The sequence below is a fragment of the Neophocaena asiaeorientalis genome, unplaced genomic scaffold, assembly GCF_003031525.2.
Source record: "Neophocaena asiaeorientalis asiaeorientalis breed wild unplaced genomic scaffold, Neophocaena_asiaeorientalis_V1.1 scaffold424, whole genome shotgun sequence".
NCBI classification, from domain to species: Eukaryota; Metazoa; Chordata; class Mammalia; order Artiodactyla; family Phocoenidae; genus Neophocaena; species Neophocaena asiaeorientalis.
Genome location: NW_020174430.1, coordinates 188,961 through 209,504, shown reverse-complemented (window position 1 = coordinate 209,504; position 20,544 = coordinate 188,961). Strand labels below are relative to the sequence as shown.

Here is a 20,544-nt window from a genome sequence, read left to right as displayed (position 1 = left end):
TCTTACTTAAGATGATACAGAACTTTATGATTGTGGTAACTTCTATCAAATGATTTTTAAGTATTCAAAGGCTGTGGAACTAGATGACCTCCAAGATTGATCTCTACCTGGAGATTCTTTGAATTTGTGAATAAATCTTTCATTAGTCAAGTAGAGGATTAAAAAACTGTGGAAACAATCCAAATTTTTATCAACAGATGAATATATAAACAAAATATACATACAGCGGGATATTATACAGTCTTTAAAAAGGAAGGAAATTCTGATACATGCTACAGAATGGATGAGACATTATGCTAAATGAAAGAAGCCAGTTACAAAAGGACAAATATTGGATGATTCCATTTATATGATGTACCTAGAGTAGTCACATTCATAGAGGTAGAAATAGAAGGTTGGTTACCAGGGTCTGGTAGAGGGTGAAGAATGAGGAGTTATTGTTTGATGAGCACTGAGTTTTGTTATGGGATGATGAAAAAGATGCAGACATAGTGAAGATGGTTGTACAACAGTGTGAATGTCCTGAAAGCAACTGGACTGTACACTTAAAAATGGTTAAAATGGTAAATTTTATGTTATTTATTTTGCCACAATTAAAAAAAACCTTTATTAACTGCTGTTAATTAAATAACTTATTAGATAATGTAGGTGTTTTCATTTATAATAGAGTTTTGGAGAACTTTTTTTTAATAAAGTGATATGGGCACATTACCAATACAGTAAAACTGCTTTTTGATATATTACTTGAAGTATGGCTGGTAAGACTGAGGAGCTGAATTTTCAATTTAATTTATTTTAATTGATTTAAATTAAAATAACCACATATCCCTAGTAGCTCCTTCATTGAACAGTGTAATAATTGTATATTTTCTTCATCTTTTTACTTTCAGCCTACCTATATCATTATATTTGAAGTGAGTTTCTTATGGATAGCATGTAGTTGGCTCATAGTTTGAAAATATGCATTCTACCAGTCTGTGTCTTTTAGTTGGTTTTATTTGGATTGTGTACATTCAAGGAAATTATTGATATGTTGAGGCTTAAGTCTGCCATTTTTTTGTTTTTGTTCGTTCCCTCTGTTCTTTGTTTCTGTTATTTTCCTGCCTTCCTGTGGGTTACTTGTACCTTTCTGAGAATCCATTTTGATTTATCCTTAGTGTTTTGAATGCATGTCTTTGTATGTATTATTTTGAATTTGCTCTAGGTGTTACATATACATAAATAACTTATCACAGCCTACTGTTGTCAGTATTTTACCAGTCTGAGTGAAGTATAGAAGGCTTACCTCTTTTTGAAGTTACACTCCCCTATTTATAATTGCCTTAAATATTTCCTGTACATGCTTTGAGAATCACATCATTGTTATAGTTTTTGCTTCAATTATGTGAAACAATTTAGAAAAGTCAGAGGAGAAGGAAAGATATATCACCTATACAGTTGACCCTTGAACACAGCAGGGATTGGGGCACCAAGCTGACCCTCTGCACAGTGGATAGTCTGTGTATAACTTATAGTCAACCCTTCATGTCTGAGGGTTCCTCCGTATTCAAGGTTCTGCATCCTTGGATTCAGCAAACCTTGATTCAGCTAACCGGAGATCATGTAGTACTGTAGTATTCACTATTGAAAAAAAAATCCACGTTATGAGTGCACCTGCACAGTTTCAAAGGGTCACTGTAATTTGATATTTTTCATTGTTCTTCCTTTCATTTCAAGAGCTGTCTGAACTTACTCTTTTTGGGTGGACCTGCTGGCATCTGATTCTCTAGTTTTCAATCATATAAGAATGTCTTGATTTCCTTTTTATTCCTGAAGGATGATTTTTGTTGGCTATAGCATTCTTGGTTGGCAGTTCTTTTCTTTGAGTACTTAAAAAGTGCTGTGCCACTTCCTTCTGGCCTCCTGGTTTCTGATGAGAAAGATTCCATTATTTGAATTGTTTTCCCCTTATAAGTAGGGAGTCATTCCCCTCTTGCTGCTTTTAAGATTTTTCCCTTTGTCTTTCTGTTTCCAGCAGTTTGCTTATGGTGTGTCTCAGCATGGACTTCTTTGAATTTATCCTGTGCAGGTGTGTTGAGCTTCTTAAGTCTCAGAGTTTTTGCCAAATTTGGGAAGTGTTCAGCCATTATTTTTTTCAGCCCCTGCCTGTCTTTCCTCTCCTGTCAGAACTCTGAAGATATCCATATTAGATCTTTTTTATAGTTCCATAGGTCCCTTAGGCGCAATTCATTATCTTTTCTCTCTGTTGTTCAAACTGAGTAATTTCTAATGTTCTATCATCAAGTTTACTGATTCTTTCCCCTGTCCTCTTCATTCTTTTGTTGAACTATCTCTTGAATTTTTTGTAACAGCTTTAAAATTAGTATACCATACCCTACATATTCACCCATTTAAAGTGTACAGTTCAGTGGCTTTTAGTATATTCATTGATTTGTGCATCAATCACTGCAATCAATTTTAGACCATTTTCCATTACCTAAGAAATCCCTGAACCCCTTAGCTGTTACCCCCAAATTTCCCCACTCCCCAACCCTAGGCAACCACTAATTTACTTTCTGTCCCTCTAGATTTTCCTGTTCAGAACATTTCATATAAAAGGGATCATACAACATGTGGTCCTTTGTAACTGGCTTTTTCACTTAGCATAATGTTTTCAAATTTTATCCATGTTGTAGCATGTATCAGTACTTCATTTCTTTTTTGTTACCAAATAGTACTCCATTGTATAAATGTACCACATTTTATTTGTCCGTTCATCAATGATGGATATTTGGGTTGTTTTTACTTTTTGAGTACCGTGAATATTTTGCTATGCTGTATAGGTTTCTATGTGGACATCTCTTCAATTCTTTTGGGTGGGTAGAGTTGTTAGAACATATGATGACTCTGTATAACCTTTTAAGGGACTTCCAAGACTGTTTTCCAAGTGGCTATGCCATTTTGTATTCCTAGCAGCAGTGTATGAAGTTTTCTGTTTCTCAGCAACATTTGTCATTGTCTGTCTTTTTGGCAGATAACAACATCCTAGTGGGTGTGAAGTGGTATCTCATTGCAGTTATTGTATTTTATCTTTTATTCTTTTACTGACATTTTCTATTTTTTCATTTGTTACTGGCATGTTCATAATTATTCCTTAAAGCATTTTTATGATGGCTACTTTAAAATCCTTGTCAAGCAGTTAGAACATTTGTGTCATTTTAGTGTTGGCATCCATAGACTTTTCTTATTCAAACTGACGTTTTTCTTCGTTCCTTGTATGATGAATGATTTTCTGTTGTATCCTGGACATTTTTGGATTTATGTTATGAGGCTCTGGATCTTACTTAAATCTTCAGTTTTAGCAGGCCTCCTCAGACACAACTCCAGCAAGAGAAGGGGGGGCTCTGCCTCATTACTACTAGGTAGAGGTGAAAAAATACATGGTGGAGAAAGTAGTGCCTAGTTACTGCTGGTCAGAGTTGGAAGTTTGAGTTCCCCACTAGGCCTGTGTTGAACTACCCTGGTGAAAGAGGAGGAACACTTTGTTTACGCTCCCCTTGTGGCCTCCACTGACTGATGAGGATCCTCTTTATCACTGGGCAGGGATGGAAGTCCGTACCCGCCTTGGCCTTCTCTGACACATACCAACAGGGGGCAGAGGCACCTCGTTACGCTTGCGGAAAGGGAAACATCTCTGCTCCTCTCTTGGCCTGTGTTGACGTGGTTGAAGTAAGAGTTTTTTCTGTGACGTTCGACTGAGTAGAGCAATTATTGTCTTAAACATTTTCTTTCTTACTAGGCTTCCTCTTGCCTTGTTCTTTGGCTATAAAGAGCTGGCTTTTCTTGGACATTTTTTTTTTTGTCTGCACCTTCTGGCATTTGTTGGCCTTCTGGCTCCTTTCTCCCAGTCCAGGATATAACAGGTAAATATAAAACTCAGAGGACTCACCAGTGTCATTCCTTGCAGGTCTACTATTTCTGTCTTTCAAAGTTGTCTTATGTTTATTTTATACATAATGTACATAGTGCTTAACTGTACTAAGTGGAAGGAATAGAAAAAAGTGTTATATTCATCTTGGCCCAGAATCAAAACTCTCTCTTGCCCATTTTTTCATGGGGTTGTTTTCTTACCATTGAGTTGTAAGGCTCTTTACGTATTTTGGATAAAAGTTCTTTGACAGATGTGTGATTTGCAAATAATTTCTTCCAAGCTGGAGCTTGTCTTTTCATCCTCTTTTAATAATAGTGTTTTCGCAAAAGTTTTTAATTTTGAAGTCCAGTTTATCATCTTTTTGCTTTCCATTGTGCTTTTGGTTTAATATCTAAGAACTCTTTGTCTAACCTCTGGTCATGAAGGTTTTCTCCTATCTTTTTTTAAAGATGTTGTATAGTTTTAGCTTTACATTTAGATCTGTGACCCATTTTGAGTTAACTTGTGGGTGAAGGATGAGGTTTCAGTCAAGGTTTTCCTTTCATATATGGAATTTCAGTTGTTGCAATAACATTTACTGAAATGACTTTCTTTACTCCATTGAATTGCTTTTGTTCCTTTGTCAAAAATCAGCCATGTTTGTGTGGATATATTTTTGGATTCTCTTCTGTTCCATTGGTCTCTGTGTCTGTCCTTTTGCTAATACTACTCTGTCTGGATTACGGTAGCTTTATAGTAAGTGTTTAACTTACTTTGATAACTTTAACTTCATTTTTCTCTTTCAAAATTGTTTTGTCCGTTCTAGTTCTTTTTGCTTTGTATGTAAATTTTAGAATCAACTCGTCTATACCTACAAAAAAAAAATCCTGCTGTAATTGTAATCATGTTAAATTTGTACAACAATTTGAGAAGGAATGACAGTTTTATTATATTCTTTTCCAATTCATGAAAATAATATGTTTCTCCATTTACCTAGGTCCTCCTTAATTTCTTTTATCCATGTTTTATACTTTTCAGCATATAGGTTCTGTACATGTTTTTTTAGTTTTATATTTAAGTTTTCTTTTCTGGGATTACTGTAATGATATTGAGGGTTTAAATTTTTTTTAATTAAATTTAGATTTCCTGTTGTTCATTGCTATTGTATAAAAATACACTTGACTTCTTCATGTTTACCTCATGTCCTGTGACTTAATAGTTGTAGAAGGCTTTCTAAAAATTTTTTTATTGAGGTATAGTTGATGTACAGTATTATATTGTTTCAGGTATACACAATAGTGATTCACAATTTTTAAAGGTTTTACTCCATTTATAGTTATAAAATATTGGCTACATATACCGGAAAAAAAGCGGGCAACACAGAAGCTGCCTGTGAGAGAGAGACCAGTTATCAGATTTAACAGAAAAAGATTTCAAAGTAACCATTGTAAATATATTCACTAAAGGAAACTAAAGGAAAGCGTGCTTAAAGAAGTAAAGGATGGTGTAATGACAGTTTCACATAAAACAGGGACTATTGATAGTAAATAGGAATTATTGGAAAGAACAATAGAAATTCTGGAATTGAAAAACACAATGACAGAAATAAAAAATTCACTAAAGGGACTCATTAGTAGGTTTGACCTGGCTAAAGAAAGATTTAGCAGACTTGAATGTAGCACAATAGAGATTATTCAAACCAAAGAACAGAGAGGAAAAAAGATGAAGAAAAATGAACAGTCTCAGAAAAATGTGGGACATCATCCAGCACACCAACATATGTGTAATTGGATTACCAGAAGGAGAGGAGAGAGAAAAGAGAAGAAAAAATATTTGAAGAAATAATGACAGGAAACATCTCAAATTTTTTGAAGAACAGTAACCTACATATCCAGAAGCTCTGTGAACTCCCAAGTAAGAAAAATGCAAAGAAATCTCCAAACAGACCTATCATAGTAAAAATGCTGAAAATCAAAGACGAGAAAATTTTGAAAGCAGCAAGAGAAACAAGAGAAACATAACTCGTTACTTACAATGGAACCCCCCAAGTAAGATTAATAGCTGACTGCCTATCAGAAATAGGGGAGGCCAGAAAGCAGTGTGATAACATAATCAAAGTGCTCAAAGAAAAAAACTGTCAACCAAGAATCCTGTACTGTCTTTCTAAAGTGAAAGCAAAATATTTTAAACAAAAACTGATTTTCTTGCTAGCAGACCACCCTATAAGAAATACTGAAAGAAGTTCTTAAGGCTGAAAGCGAATGACCCTAGATAGTAATTCCAATGCATACACAAACAAAAGAGCACTGGTATAGGTAAATATGTAATTATTAAAAATAGTAGAAATGGATATTTTTCTCATAACTGATTGAAAACGCAAGTTATAAAATAGGTATGTAACGTAATATTGGGCCTATAACATATAGAAGTGTAATGAATGTAATGTATTTGTCAATAATAGCTCAAAAATGGGGGGAACAAAACTGTATTGGGCTACACAAGTGACTACAGATGGTAAAGTAATGATCATAACAATGTTGTGTTTGTAACATTAATATATATATAATATATAATAATAGTACTAGGAAAAGGGAGGAAGGAGTAATGTTTCTTTGTGTCACTGATATTAAGCTAGTAGAAATCAACAGCTGATTCTGATAAGTTGAGACTTATATGGTAAACTCTTGAGCAGTCACTGAGAATGTAACTCAAAAAAATAGAAAAGTCATTAAGGAAATTACAGTGCTATATTAGAAAATACTCATTGAATCCAAAAGAATTCACTACAGGAAGAATAGAGGAACAAAAAAGACATGAGACATACGAAGCAAATTAGAATGAAAGGCATAAGTCCAGCTATATCAATAATAACATTAAATGTGACTGGATTAAACAGTCAAAAGGCAGAGATTCTCAAATTGGGCTACCAAAAAAAAAAGATCTAGCTACATGCTGTCTACAGGAGACACATTTTTTTAAAAGTAATTAATTCGTTTTTGGCTGCGTTGGGTCTTCATTGCTGCACATGGTCTTTCTCTAGTTGCAGCGCGTGGGGGCTACTCTTCGTTGCGGTGCGCGGGCTTCTCATTGTGGTGGCTTCTTTTGTCGCAGAGCATGGGCTCTAGGTGCATGGGCTTCAGTAGTTGTGGCATTCGGGCTCAGTAGTTGTGGCTCACGGGCTCTAGACCACAGTCTCAGTAGTTGTGGCGCATGGGCTTAGTTGCTCTGCGGCATGTAGGGTCTTCCTGGACCAGGGCTCAAACCCGTGTCCCCTGCATTGGCAGGTGGATTCTTAACCACTGTTGCCATCAGGGAAGTCCGAGTCACATTTTAGATCCAAAGATAGACACAGATTGAAAGAGAATAGAAAAAAGATTTACCATGCAAACAGCAACTACAAGAAAACCAGAGTGGTTGTACTAATAGCAGACAAAATAGACTTTAACAAGAAATGTTACTAGGGACATTTTATAATGATAATAGTGTCACTTCATCAGGAAGATACAACAATTATAAAAATTAATGCACTTATCAACAGAGTACCAAAGTACATGAAACAAAAATGGACAGAAATGGAGAGATAGACAATTCAGCATTAATAGATGGAGACTTCAATACACCACTTTCGGTAATGTATAGAATAGCTTGGGAATTCCCTGGTGGTCCAGTGGTTAGGACTCCACACTTCCACTGCAGGGGGCATGGGTTGGATCCCTGGTTGGGGAACTAAGATCCCACATGCCACATGGCATGGCCAAAAAATAAATAAAGAGAATAGAATAGCTGAAAGAAGATCAACAGGAAGTTAAGATCCCACATGGCATGGCCAAAAAATTAAATAAATAAATCAATAAAGAGAATAGAATAGCTGACAGAAGATCAACAGGAAGTAGACACTATAAACCAACTAGACCTAGCAGACAACACTGTACCCATTAACAATAGAATATACATTCTCAAGTGCATTCTCCAGTGTAGCTCATATGCTAGGCCATAAAACAAACCTCAGTAGATCTTCAGAGGTTGAAATAATGCAAAGTATGTTCTGAGACCTTATTGGAATGAAATTATAAATCAATAGCAGGACAAATTTTGGAAATCTCATAGATATGTGAAAAGAAAACAATGCATTCCTAAAGAACCAGCGGGTCAAAGAAGGAGTCAAACAGGAAATCAGAAAACATTTTGAGATGAATTAAAATGAAGATACAATGTACCAAAATTAATGATATGCAGCTATAGCAATGCTTAGATGGAAATTTATAGTTGTATATACCTATATTAAGGAAGAAGAAAGATCTCAAATTAATAACCATCCTTCCCCTAAAGACACTGGATAAGGAAGAGGAAACTAAAGCTAAAGCAACCAGAAGGAAGGAAGTAATAAAGATTATAAAGGAATACCATGAACAATGAACCATCAGAAATGAAATTAATGCAGTTCCATTCACAGTAGCATCAAAAAGGATAAAATACTTAGGAAATAATTTAACAAAGGAAGTGCAAAACTTGTACTTTGAATACTACCAAACATTGTTGAAAGAAATTAAAGATGGTCTAAGTAAATGGAAAAACACCCCATGTTCATGGATTGGAAGCCTCAGTGTTGTGAAGACGGCAGTATACCCCAAACTAATCTATAAACTTGAGCACAATCACTGTCAAAATCTCAGCTGAGGGACTTCCCTGGTGGTGCAGTGGATACGACTCTGCACTCCCGAAGCAGGGGGCCCGGTTTCGATCCCTGGTCAGGGAGCTAGATCCCACATGCATACTGCAACTAAGGAGTTGACAAGCCGCAACTAAGACCCAATGCAACCAAAATAAATTAATTAATTAATGAATTTTTTTAAAATCTCAGCTGATTTTTTTTTTTTTGTAGAGGTTGACACCCTGATTCTAAAAGTTACAAGGGGGGCTTCCCTGGTGGTGCAGTGGTTAAGAATCCACCTGCCAATGCAGGGGACACGGGTTCGAGCCCTGGTCCAGGAAGATCCCGCATGCCGTGGAGCAGCTAAGCCCGTGAGCCACAACTACTGAGCCTGCACGCCTAGAGCCCGCGAGCCACAACTACTGAATCCCATGTGCCTAGAGCCTGTGCTCCACAGCAAGAGAAGCCCGTGCACCACCACGAAGAGTAGCCCCCGCTCGCTGCAACTAGAGAAAGCCTGCACACAGCAACGAAGACCCAATGTAGCCATAAATAAATAAAGTTACAAGGAACCCAGAATAGCCAAAACAATATTGAAAAAGGGACAGATTTGTAGGACTCAGACTTCCTGATTTCAAACTTACTATGTAGTAGCAGTAATCAAGAATAAGGATAGACATATAGAACAATGGAATAGAATTGAGAGTCCAGATGTAAACCCATATATCTATGCTTAACTGATTTTCAACAAGGCTGTCAAGACCATTGAATGGGGAAGAGTAGTCTTTTTAACAAATTGTACTGGGACAACTGTGTAGCCACATTCAAAAGAATGAAGTTGGACCTTTACCTCACATCATATATAAAAAATAACTCAAAATGAGCTAAAACTATAAAACTGCTAGAATAAGACAGAGGTAATTCCTCATGACATTGGCGTTGGCAAGGAATTCTTGGATATGACACCAAAAACACAAGCAACAAAAGAAAACAATAGATGCTAAACTTCATCAAGATTAAAAACTTGTGCTTCAGAGGACACCAAGAAAGTGAAATAACAACTCACAGAATGGGAGAAAATTTTTGTAAACTGTATATCCGATAAGCAACTTGTATCTAGAATAAAGAACTTTTACAATTCAATAATAAAAAGACAACCCAGTTAAAAAATGGACAAAGTAGCTGAATAGACATTTCTCCAAGGATGGTTTGCAAATAGCCAATAAGCATATGAAAAGGTGTTCAGCATCATTAGTTATCAGGGAAATGCAAATCAAAACCACAGTGAGGGGGCTTCCCTGGTGGCGCAGTGGTTGAGAGTCCACCTGCCAATGCAGGGGACACGGGTTCGTGCCCTGGTCCGGGAAGATCCCACATGCCGCGGAGCGGCTGGGCCTGTGAGCCGTGGCTGCTGAGCCTGCGCATCCGGAGCCTGTGCTCTGCAATGGGAGAAGCCACAACAGTGAGAGGACCGCGTACCAGAAAAAAAAAAAAATTAACAGTAATTTCTTGACATTTTCAAGTAGTCAATAAAAACAAATTTCCAATTATAAGTTTATTCTTTAAGATATGCACAAAGTTTCCCATTCTAGTTCTCCCTTTATCTCTTTCTTCCTTGCTGTTGTTTTCCTTCCAAGTCTTTTGTCCTGTAGAGTTTCTCACAGTCTAAGTTTTGCTGTTTGCACTGCAGTGGTATAGCTTAATATATTCCTGTTCCTCTGTATTTACTGTGAATTGGTAGTTGGATCTAGAAACTTGGTCAGATTTTTGTTCAGTCTTTTTTGCAGTGTCTTACTGCTCTTTCTGTGAAGTTATAAACCATGATGATTAATGCCTCTTTATTTGGGGAGGGCGTGCAAAATTGTGTTCTTCTAATTCTGACATTCTTTCTTCATTTATTAGCGGGACTATTTCTAAAAAGAGAAACCTTTCATATTCTATTTGATTACTTAAAAACACTTTATATTGGAAAGGCAGGATAAATGCTTTATTCTTCCCCCCTTTTTTAATTAATTAATTTGTTTATTTAGGCTGCACCAGGTCTTAGTTGAGGCATGTAGGATCTTCATTGTGGCATGTGAGATCTTTTATTATTATTGTTTTAAATTTAGTTGCACTGGGTCTTAGTTGCAGCTCATGGGCTCCTTAGTTGTGGCATGCGGGCTCCTTAGTTGTGATATACGAACTCTTAGTTGCAGCATGCATGTGGCATCTAGTTCCCTGACAAGGGATCGAACCTGGGCCCTCTGCATTGGGAGCATGGAGTCTTAGCCACTGGACCACCAGGGAAGTCCCTCTTTCCTTCTTTTTAAAACCAGTTTTCAAAATAATTTTTTGGTTCATTAGCATCTTTAAAGGTGATGGATTAGGTTTGTTTTTGTTTCTAGTGTCATGTGAACTCATGAATGTATTTCATTGATTCAGTTTACTGTTGCATTTTTTGCCATTGGGAACCTCCTCAAAGTGACTTGCATTTTGGCATACCCCTAGTGATCTTTGATAGCTTCCTTGCATAGCTGATAAGATGCTCCAGGTGGACATTTACTGCCCCCAAAGTGCAATCTGTCTTTTCTCTAAGGAGCCATGATTTCTTTTAGTGGGAAATGGAATTTGAAGGCCAGTCTGGGTGCTAGGGATATTCACGGCTGAAGATTAACTATGTTATGAGTTCATACTGATGCTTTTAATTCAAATTCAAGGCTGTAAATTCAAATTGCAACTTTATCTTCACCTTTTAACCACTGATAATGAATAGATATAGGCACTTTATATAGCCAAACCAAATAGAAATTTCAGGACATATATCTGTCCATTCACATATTTCGCTGCTTCTGTATTATGCTAAATACTGGACAGGTTCAAAATGTAAATTAGACACCATAAAATGTTTTCACCAAATCCTTTTGCTCTCTGCTTGCTCCAAGCTTCTCACAACTTGCTTTTCTGCCTCTGCTCCCGACACATTCTTTAGATGTCTTAGGCTCTAACAAATTCAACAGGATGAAATTTACCAGCGACCTATGTAAAACCCAGTATTTAGGTCCAACTCCGACCTCTTCCCTGAACTCCAGACCAGAATAGGCAACTTCATATATACATGTACTCTCGGATATTCACCTCAGAAGTATTTCAGATTGTATGCTTAAAACCAAAATATTTCTTTTCATTCAAATATAAGCCCTACCAAAACCAGCTCTTCCTCTTTCACTGCCTTGTTTGGTGAAAATACCATCCACTCAACCATCCATGTCAAAACCTAGGGTTACATTCTTGTCTGCTACTACTCCCCCATCCCATCCCCAACACAAAATCATGCCTAGGTGGTTTTACCTCCTAAATATTTCTCAATTTATGTTCTCTATCCTCACTGCCACTGATTTAGTCCGATTTTATCTTATCTTACACTTGTACTGCTCTAACAGCCACCCTCTGTATTGCTACCAGGATAATCTTAAAATGTAGCTGTAAATAACACTGCTCTCCAGTGGTTCTCCAGTGGTTACCTATTGCATAAGGTCCTAGGCCCTTAGCATTGGTATAAACATAAACGTAAGTGGCCTCAAACAAGCAGTGTTTCAAGTCTCAATTCCTCTGTAAAATCAGATTATTATCATCTTACCTCACGTGAGATAACATATCTGAAGGTCCTAGTGCTGCATTTGCTACTGTACACAGTCAACTAGTACAGATACTTTATATATAAATTCCACCTGGATATTTCTATTAGAGGCATCTTAAATTCAGTATGTCTCTCTCCCTAACCTTCTTTTCTGTCCTTGATTGGTTTTAATTAGAATATAGGGTGGGAACGAAGTTATCTCAGTTCAGTTTTAGCATAATTAAAACCTTGTTAGTATAATTTGGAAAATTAGTTTCCAGTTTTGAGATGTGGCTGGATATTTAAACATGCAAATTCTTATTAAATATCAAGTTTCACATCCTCGCAAATTAGTTTCAAGGTTAGCAGTCTCATTACTTTCTCTTTAATCATCTGAGGCAGCCACCTCACTTTATATGCTGAAGAGCTACTCCCATTTTTTTGTTTGTTTTATTTATTTATTTATTGGCTGTGTTGGATCTTCGTTGCTGCACACGGGCTTTCTCTAGTTGCGGTGAGTGGGGTCTACTCTTCGTTGAGGTGCACAGGCTTCTTATTGCGGTGGCTTCTCTTGTTGTGGAGCACGGGCTCTAGGCGTGCAGGCTTCAGTAGTTGTGGCGTGCAGGCTCAGTAGTTGTGGCACGCGGGCTGTAGAGCGCAGGCTCAGTAGTTGTGGCACGCGGGCTCTAGAGCACAGGCTCAGTAGTTGTGGCTCGCGGGCTCTAGAGAGCAGGCTCGGTAGTTGTGGCACTCGGGCTTAGTTGCTCCGCGGCGTGTGGGATCTTCCTGGACCAGAGCTCGAACCCATGACCCCTGCATTGGCAGGCGGATTCTTAACCACTGTGCCACCAGGGAAGTCCGAGCTACTCCATTTTAATCTCAAATCCTCTGATAATTTTTATCAGTTAATCTTTATATCAAAATATACATATTCAGGATGTGCTCTGTGTCATATAAGAAATAGAGTAGATATTTTGAAATTTTATCTCCATTTCATTTTATTCACACTTTTTCTAGGGTAATAATAGAAGCTAACATTTATTGAATGTTTACTTTGTGCCAGGAATTGTGCTAATTCAGTCCTCGTGACTATCTTGAAAGGGTAATTTCCATTCCTGTTTTACAAATGAGAAAACTGAAGCATAGAGAGATGAAGTAACTAGACTTAAGATTTAATGCCTGAATGGTAAATGGAAGAGTCAGAATTCAAAACTTAGTATTTGTCTAACTTAAACTATTATAGCAACTGGGCTATATACCTTATTTGGTAAATGTTTTTCAACCCAACTGCAAAACAGAATCATAGGATATTTTTCTGTACGTGGGCCTCTTATCGTTGTGGCCTCTCCCGCTGCGGAGCAGAGGCTCCGGACGCGCAGGCTTAGCATCCATGGCTCACGGGCCCAGCCGCTCCGCGGCATGTGGGATCCTCCCAGACCGGGGCACGAACCCGTGTCCCCTGCATCGGCAGGCGGAGTCTCAACCACTGCGCCACCAGGGAAGCCCTGTTTTTCTCTCCTTAAAGTATATGTTGTTTAGCAACGGCCGCTTTCATAAACACGTATATACTATTTCATAAGTAATTTGGAATAAAAGGGATGGGAAGGAAACTTTCTGAATTAATCACTAGTTCAAATTGCAAACTATTACAAAATACATTTTTATTTTGAGCGCTACATAAATTCTGCATTAGTAATTGGATTGAAAAAATATTTATTTGAGAATTTTAAATGAGTTCCAAATTAAATATATAACTACACACATACATATTCATCTACACACATATGGAGAGATACGAGGTTTTTTTTAAATAGAATTATCTAATTTATAAAAATTTCAGGATATACTTTCTGGCTTCTGTACTATCCATATTATGTATGACTTTTTCAAATAACATAATTTCATCCCAAGTTTTGCCACAATGTATGTTACTGCAGTATTTCTAAATTATATTTGTCTGTGTAATTTATTACAGAGTATGTCATGAGACTAAGTTTTCACAGACCTGTGTTGGGAAGTTAATGAAATAAATACATGGCATACAGGGCATTTCCCAGTCTAATCTTCATCTTCCTTCCATTCCATACCTCCATCTGTATTATACTTTGTACCATATGTGTGTAACCATTACATTGAACAAACACAGTTTACGGAAGGTACTCAGAATCCATTTTATCTTTGTCTTCCACCATCCTTATAAATTTATTCTGTGGGGTTAATACTCCCTCCAGCCTCTTGAAGGGCAAGTCTTAATAACTTTTCTGGTTACTTTCAGGGAATAGAAACATTATTTTCGAGAACTAATAAATTTAATTCAGAGTTAAAGGTTTTCTTCTTTGCCCACCTCAGGCCTACTCTAGGTCTGCAGTGGAAAGTGAGGTTTGTTTGCCTTCCTTTTTCTTTCTGTTTTTCCTCTCTGCCCTTTTATTCCTCCTCATTTGCTGACTGTGGTTTCTGGCCCCTCCAGGATTGAAAGAAGCCAGGATTGAATAAGAAGAAAAGGTCTTTAATAACAGTAGCAGCAGCGGCTGATGTTTCTGTAGCATTTATTTCGTGCTAAGTACTGTTAAAAGCATTTTATGTGTATCAGGCCAGTTAATGCTCAGAGCTCTCTGAAGTAAGTTCTGTTATCCCTGTTTCACTGCTGAAGAAATTACGGTGAAGTTTGGTGACTTGCCTAAGGTCCCACTGCTACACATGGCGGTACCAGGATGTGCAACCCAGCATTTGGGCACCAGAGTCTCTTCAGCCACTCCGGGCATTGCTTTTATATACTCTTGAGAGATGGTAAGCATACTTCGTAGTCTTGGCCAGAGTTTAAATCAGACTTGTATCCATTAGATTTTTTTCAAGTGTGACACATTTTCTGTAGACCTGAAACAAAGGGCAAATTTGCCTTAACCCCTTTCCATTACTGGGGAGTAGAAGGGAGCGGGAGAGGGTTTGAAACTCACAACACACTGATCACTCGGCAAAGTCCTTTTCTAATATTTAACTCTTTGAACGTTGAAGGTGGGTGTAACTCAAGGTTGAAACTAAGTTTTCCCCTGCCTCCATGTCCAGGTGGCCTTGCACCTCACTTTGGATGCAGTATCTGTTGTTTGGGGCCTCCACCCAAACCGAGATTGAAATGTTTTCAACACCCTGTTGCACGTGTTCTCCAAATATACTATTTAATTTCTTGCTTTCACACCTGTGTTCATGCAGATGGTCCCTGGATTATGAGTATCACTTGCTTGAAGGCATATTCTTCCCTGAACCATGTGATCCCGATCAAACTAAGTGCTCCTCATGGCCTGGCTTTTATTTTAAAGAAGCCAGTTTACTGGGGTACAGCAAATGAACAAAAAACTTCCAAATAAAGCTTTCCCATTTTTTCCCCTCTTCATCTTGTTCCTGTGAGAGAGAAATCAGCAGATATGTTAAATGGTACTTTGGTCAGATCAGTCTTAGCTGCCTGGTGTCTCGTTGTGATTGCTTGTCTTTGGGAAAGCGCACAGGCAGGTTTATATTTGAGATGTCGCCTCTGATTGGTCAGGGTAGTTACTTCAGCGGCCTTACCTGGCTGGCTTGGCCCAGAGCTTCATGCCATTTATCGTGTTATCAGACTAAGAAGAACCTCAGATTGGTCATTTTGTCTTCTCATGTTGGGATATTCAGTGAATTTTTTATATTTATTGAGCTGGAAATCTTCAGGGTGTCTTTTTTTAAATCTTTTCCCCTTCACATGTACATTTACTTACAAAGAACATTCGAAAGTGATGTTTATGTAGTGGATTGATGTCTGAACTGACGCCCTCTGCGTGCCCACATTTAGAGTAACTTACAGTGCCATTAACAACAATTTGCCGGTACAGTGCACACGCTGTACGCAGGGCACGTCAGGGTGGTGAGCGCTCACTGAGATCGTGTGAGGTCCCATGAGAGCCTGGCACTCCCATCTGCTTTATCACCCGGCAGAGCTCTACTTTCATTACTCCCTGCCCTCCATGGTGCCTCTCCTGCCCTGCACGTTCAGAATTAAATTTTTCTTTGTTTGCTTTCACATAGCACTAGCTGTGTAGTTTTAATTAGGTACGTGTGTCGTCTTCATAAAGACTAAGTTTTCTGTGTTTTTTTTGGCTGCATTGGGTCTTCGTTGCTGTGCGTGGGCTTTCTCTAGTTGCGGTGAGCGGGGACTTCTCACTGTTGTGGCTTCTCTTGTTGTGGAGCATGGGCTCTAGGCACGCGGGCTTCAGCAGTTGTGGCATGTGGGCTCAGTAGTTGGGGCACACGGGCTCAGTAGTTGGGGCTCGCGGGCTCTAGAGCTCAGGCTCAGTAGTTGCGGCGCACGGGCTTAGTTGCTCTGTGGCATGTGGGATCTTCCCGGACCAGGGCTCAAACCCATGTCCCCTGTATTGGCAGGCGGATTCTTCACCACTGCGCCACCAGGGAAGCCCAAGACTGTAAACTTAATGAGGTCAAGGACAATGTTTTATTTTTAATTGTGTGTCTCTCTTTACATAATAAAGTTCCTCACATCTAATCAGTCGATTATTGAATTAAGTTTTCAATAGTATAAACAAAATCAGTCAGTAGTATGATTTGACTGTCAGAATACCGGGTTTAGTCTTACCAATACTTGTACCCAGACAAGGGAGGTAAAAATAGTAAAGTTATGCTCAAGTTATAATCCTGCCATACCTATCATATTGTGTACAACTCTGGGAACCAGTCTTAAAGGAATACGGGAAATGGAGATTGTTGAGAGCATAGCAAGGATGTTCATCAAATTTTAAAGAGAACTTAAAAGGACAAGGGATGTTTAGCTTAAAGAATAGAACCTTAGGAAAGAATGGAATGTGATTGCCATCTTCAGTTTTTGAAAGCTTTTTCAAGGGGAAAGAAGAAGTAGACCTACTCTGCATGACTTTGGGGTTTGAACCAAGAGGAACTGAAACCCTAGGGTTTTGCAGCAGTATGGTGCTTTTAAAAGAAAAAAATTGTTTAATGTGCAAAAAGAAGAGAATAAACACCCATAGTCTACCAGTGATTCCCTTGAATATGATGAAAGCTGCCATCAATACACACATTCTGTGTGCAGTTTCAGAAGGATCATGGCACCCTTAGTGAATCCATGAATCTCTAGTTAAGACCTCATGTTCTCTTGTTCTGTGTGTGTGTGTGTGTACAAATATAAACATGTGTGTATATATTTCACAAAGATGATTATCGTCTATATACTCATCACATTTTTCTCTAAATACATAATAATGACCACTTGAGTTTTCACTGTATTCAGTAATTGTGCATTCGTTTAATACTCAGAACCACACATTTTTCCAGGTCAGTTAAATATTCATGATCTTCAACACCATTTTTAACTGGTGGCTATATTTTTGAGACATTTGAAATCTTCTTTATCTAGAGATGATTTACAAAAAGTGTTTCCCCAAATTTGTTTTGCATTTATTTTAGTACTTTTTTTTAAAAAAAAAAGAAAAGTTATTTGTCTTAGATAAAATAATTGATATACATAGCTATGTGGGGTTTTTTTTTTTTTAACATCTTTATTGGAGTATAATTGCTTTACAATGGTGTGTTAGTTTCCGCTTTATAACAAAGTGAATCAGTTATACATATACATATGTTCTCATATCTCTTCCCTCTTGCGTCTCCCTCCCTCCCACCCTCCCTATCCCACCCCTCTAGGTGGTCACAAAGCACCGAGCTGATCTCCGGTGTGCTATGAGGCTGCTTCCCACTAGCTATCTACCTTACGTTTGGTAGTGTATATATGTCCATGCCACTCTCTCGCTTTGTCACAGCTTACCCTTCCCCCTCCCCGTATCCTCAAGTCCATTCTCTAGTAGGTCTGTGTCTTTATTCCTGTCTTACCCCTAGGTTCTTCATGACATTTTTTTTTTCTTAAATTCCATATGTATGTGTTTAGCTATGTGTTCTTGTATTGGAAAAGCAATCTAACAGTCAAAAGACCCAGATCTTAGCTTTGGTTGTCATTTGTTAGCCATTTAACTTCACTGAGCATTAGTGTTTTCTTATCTTTATCAAGGGGCTAGTACAAGCCTCCGTGACTTTCACATAGAGGATGTAAAAAGAGTTTAGGGGGAAAGTCCTGTAAAAACTGTTAATTAAAAGTATTATTAGATTTGCAAAATTATAAGTATTTAAGAATGTCAGTTTTTTACATTTTTAGTGAATAAATGTAAAATGTGATACAGGCAAACCAACTTTTTTTTTTTAAGGGAAAATCCAATCAGTTGATTACTAAACATTATTTGTTTTATAAATTTTCTTTCAGGAAGGTGGTTTTATCGTGTTAGTAATCTAAACAGCAGTAGCTGCTTTCACTTGAGTGCTCACAACGTGCCAATACTGTGCTCAGCACGTGCGGCGTGTATTGTCTCATTTAGTCCTTGTAACAAACAGCCTTGGAGGAACTGTTGAAGAAAGAATGCAGACCTATCACGTCATAACACTTAGACTCTTGGTCACTTGTATTTACCCACTTTATATCCTAAAAGAGGCAGGATAAAGCATTGAGGTTAAGAGTGTAGGTTCTGGAGCCAGCCTGACTGGATTTGAACCCTGGGTCTGCCACTTAATAATTTTCTGACTTCAGCAAGGTAGTTAACCTTTTTCTGTTAAATGGGGATAAAATGTACCTACTGGTAGAGACATCATGACAATCAAATTATCGAACGTGAAGCATTTAGAACTATATCTGGAAAATAGTATTCTATAATTGTCATTATTTGCAAATTATTATTATTTAAAACTGTGCAGCTCATTAAGTGTGACATTAGCTCACAGACTCCACTGATAGGACACTTTAGGGGACAGATATAGAGAATGTATTTTAATATATTTCTTACCTTGAACTAACTTTCTCACTACCATCTTTCAGCTTGTTGATTTAGCATGGTGGCCTCATGAAAACGATCTAAATCACCTTTTATTTCAGCTACTAAACCATCAATTAATGCTTATTTTATGTATCTTTTAGGACATTCTGATTCATTTGCATCCTTGAAGAGCATCGGTAGAAGAGGAAGGAAAAGATGGGTGTGAAAACATTTACTCATAGCTCCTCTTCCCACAGCCAGGAAATGCTTGGAAAGCTAAATATGCTTCGAAATGATGGACATTTTTGTGATATCACTATTCGTGTCCAGGACAAAATCTTCCGGGCACATAAGGTGGTACTAGCAGCTTGCAGTGATTTCTTTCGCACCAAACTTGTAGGCCAAGCAGAGGATGAGAACAAGAATGTGTTGGATTTGCATCATGTCACAGTGACTGGCTTTATACCCCTTTTAGAATATGCTTACACAGCCACTCTGTCAATTAACACAGAAAATATCATTGATGTTCTAGCTGCAGCCAGCTATATGCAAATGTTCAGTGTTGCTAGCACCTGCTCAGAGTTCATGAAATCAAGCATTTTATGGAATACACCCAACAGCCAACCAGAAAAGGGTCTAGATGCTGGACAAGAAAATAACTCTAACTGCAATTTTACGTCTCGAGACGGAAGCATTTCTCCAGTGTCTTCAGAGTGCAGTGTGGTAGAAAGAACCATTCCTGTCTGCCGAGAGTCGAGGAGAAAGCGCAAAAGCTACATTGTTATGTCTCCTGAAAGTCCTGTGAAGTGTAGCACACAAACAAGTTCTCCACAGGTATTGAATTCTTCAGCTTCCTACTCAGAAAATAGAAATCAACCAGTTGACTCTTCTCTAGCTTTTCCCTGGACTTTTCCTTTTGGAATTGATCGAAGGATTCAGCCTGATAAGCTTAAGCAAGCAGAAAATACCCGGACTTTAGAATTACCTGGCCCATCTGAGACGGGTAGAAGAATGGCTGATTATGTGACTTGTGAGAGCACAAAAACTACCTTACCTCTGGGTACCGAGGAAGATGTCCGGGTCAAAGTAGAAAGGTTAAGTGATGAGGAGGTCCATGAGGAAGTATCCCAGCCTGTCAGTGCATCTCAGAGTTCACTGAGTGATCAGCAGACAGTGCCAGGAAGTGAACAAGTCCAAGAGGACCTTCTGATTAGTCCACAGTCTTCCTCTATAGGTATAGTGTCTTCTATGTTTTCCATAATGCTATGAAGTCAAGTCTAGCTTTTCTTTTTTTAAAAGATTTAATTTAATTTTCTTTTTTTTGCCTGCATTGGGTCTTTCTTTTATTTTTAATAAATTTATTTATTTTTGGCTGCATTGGGTCTTCGTTGCTGCAAGCTGGCTTTCTCTAGTTGCGGCGAGAGGGGGCTACTCTTCGTTGTGGTGCGTGGGCTTCTCATTGCAGTGGCTTCTCTTGTGGAGCGTGGGATCTAGGTGCTTGGGCTTCAGTAGTTGTGGCTCACAGGCTCAGTAGCTGTGGCTCACGGGCTCTAGAGCGCAG

General features: G+C 38.2%; 1 protein-coding gene across 3 annotated transcripts in view; it reads left to right on the top strand.

Annotated features, from left to right (window-relative positions):
* Window positions 1–20,544, top strand: part of ZBTB44 (zinc finger and BTB domain containing 44) — a 70,680-nt gene that overhangs the window by 22,068 nt on the left and 28,068 nt on the right. For 2 of the 3 annotated variants that reach the window (XM_024756842.1, XM_024756844.1), the window contains exon 2: window positions 19,145–20,217. In XM_024756842.1, coding sequence (XP_024612610.1) covers window positions 19,200–20,217 — 1,018 coding nt within the window. In that variant the 5' untranslated portion in view covers window positions 19,145–19,199. Of the gene's footprint in view, window positions 1–12,546; window positions 12,653–19,144; window positions 20,218–20,544 lie in introns of those variants that run through there. The other variant, XM_024756843.1, reaches the window with a different exon arrangement.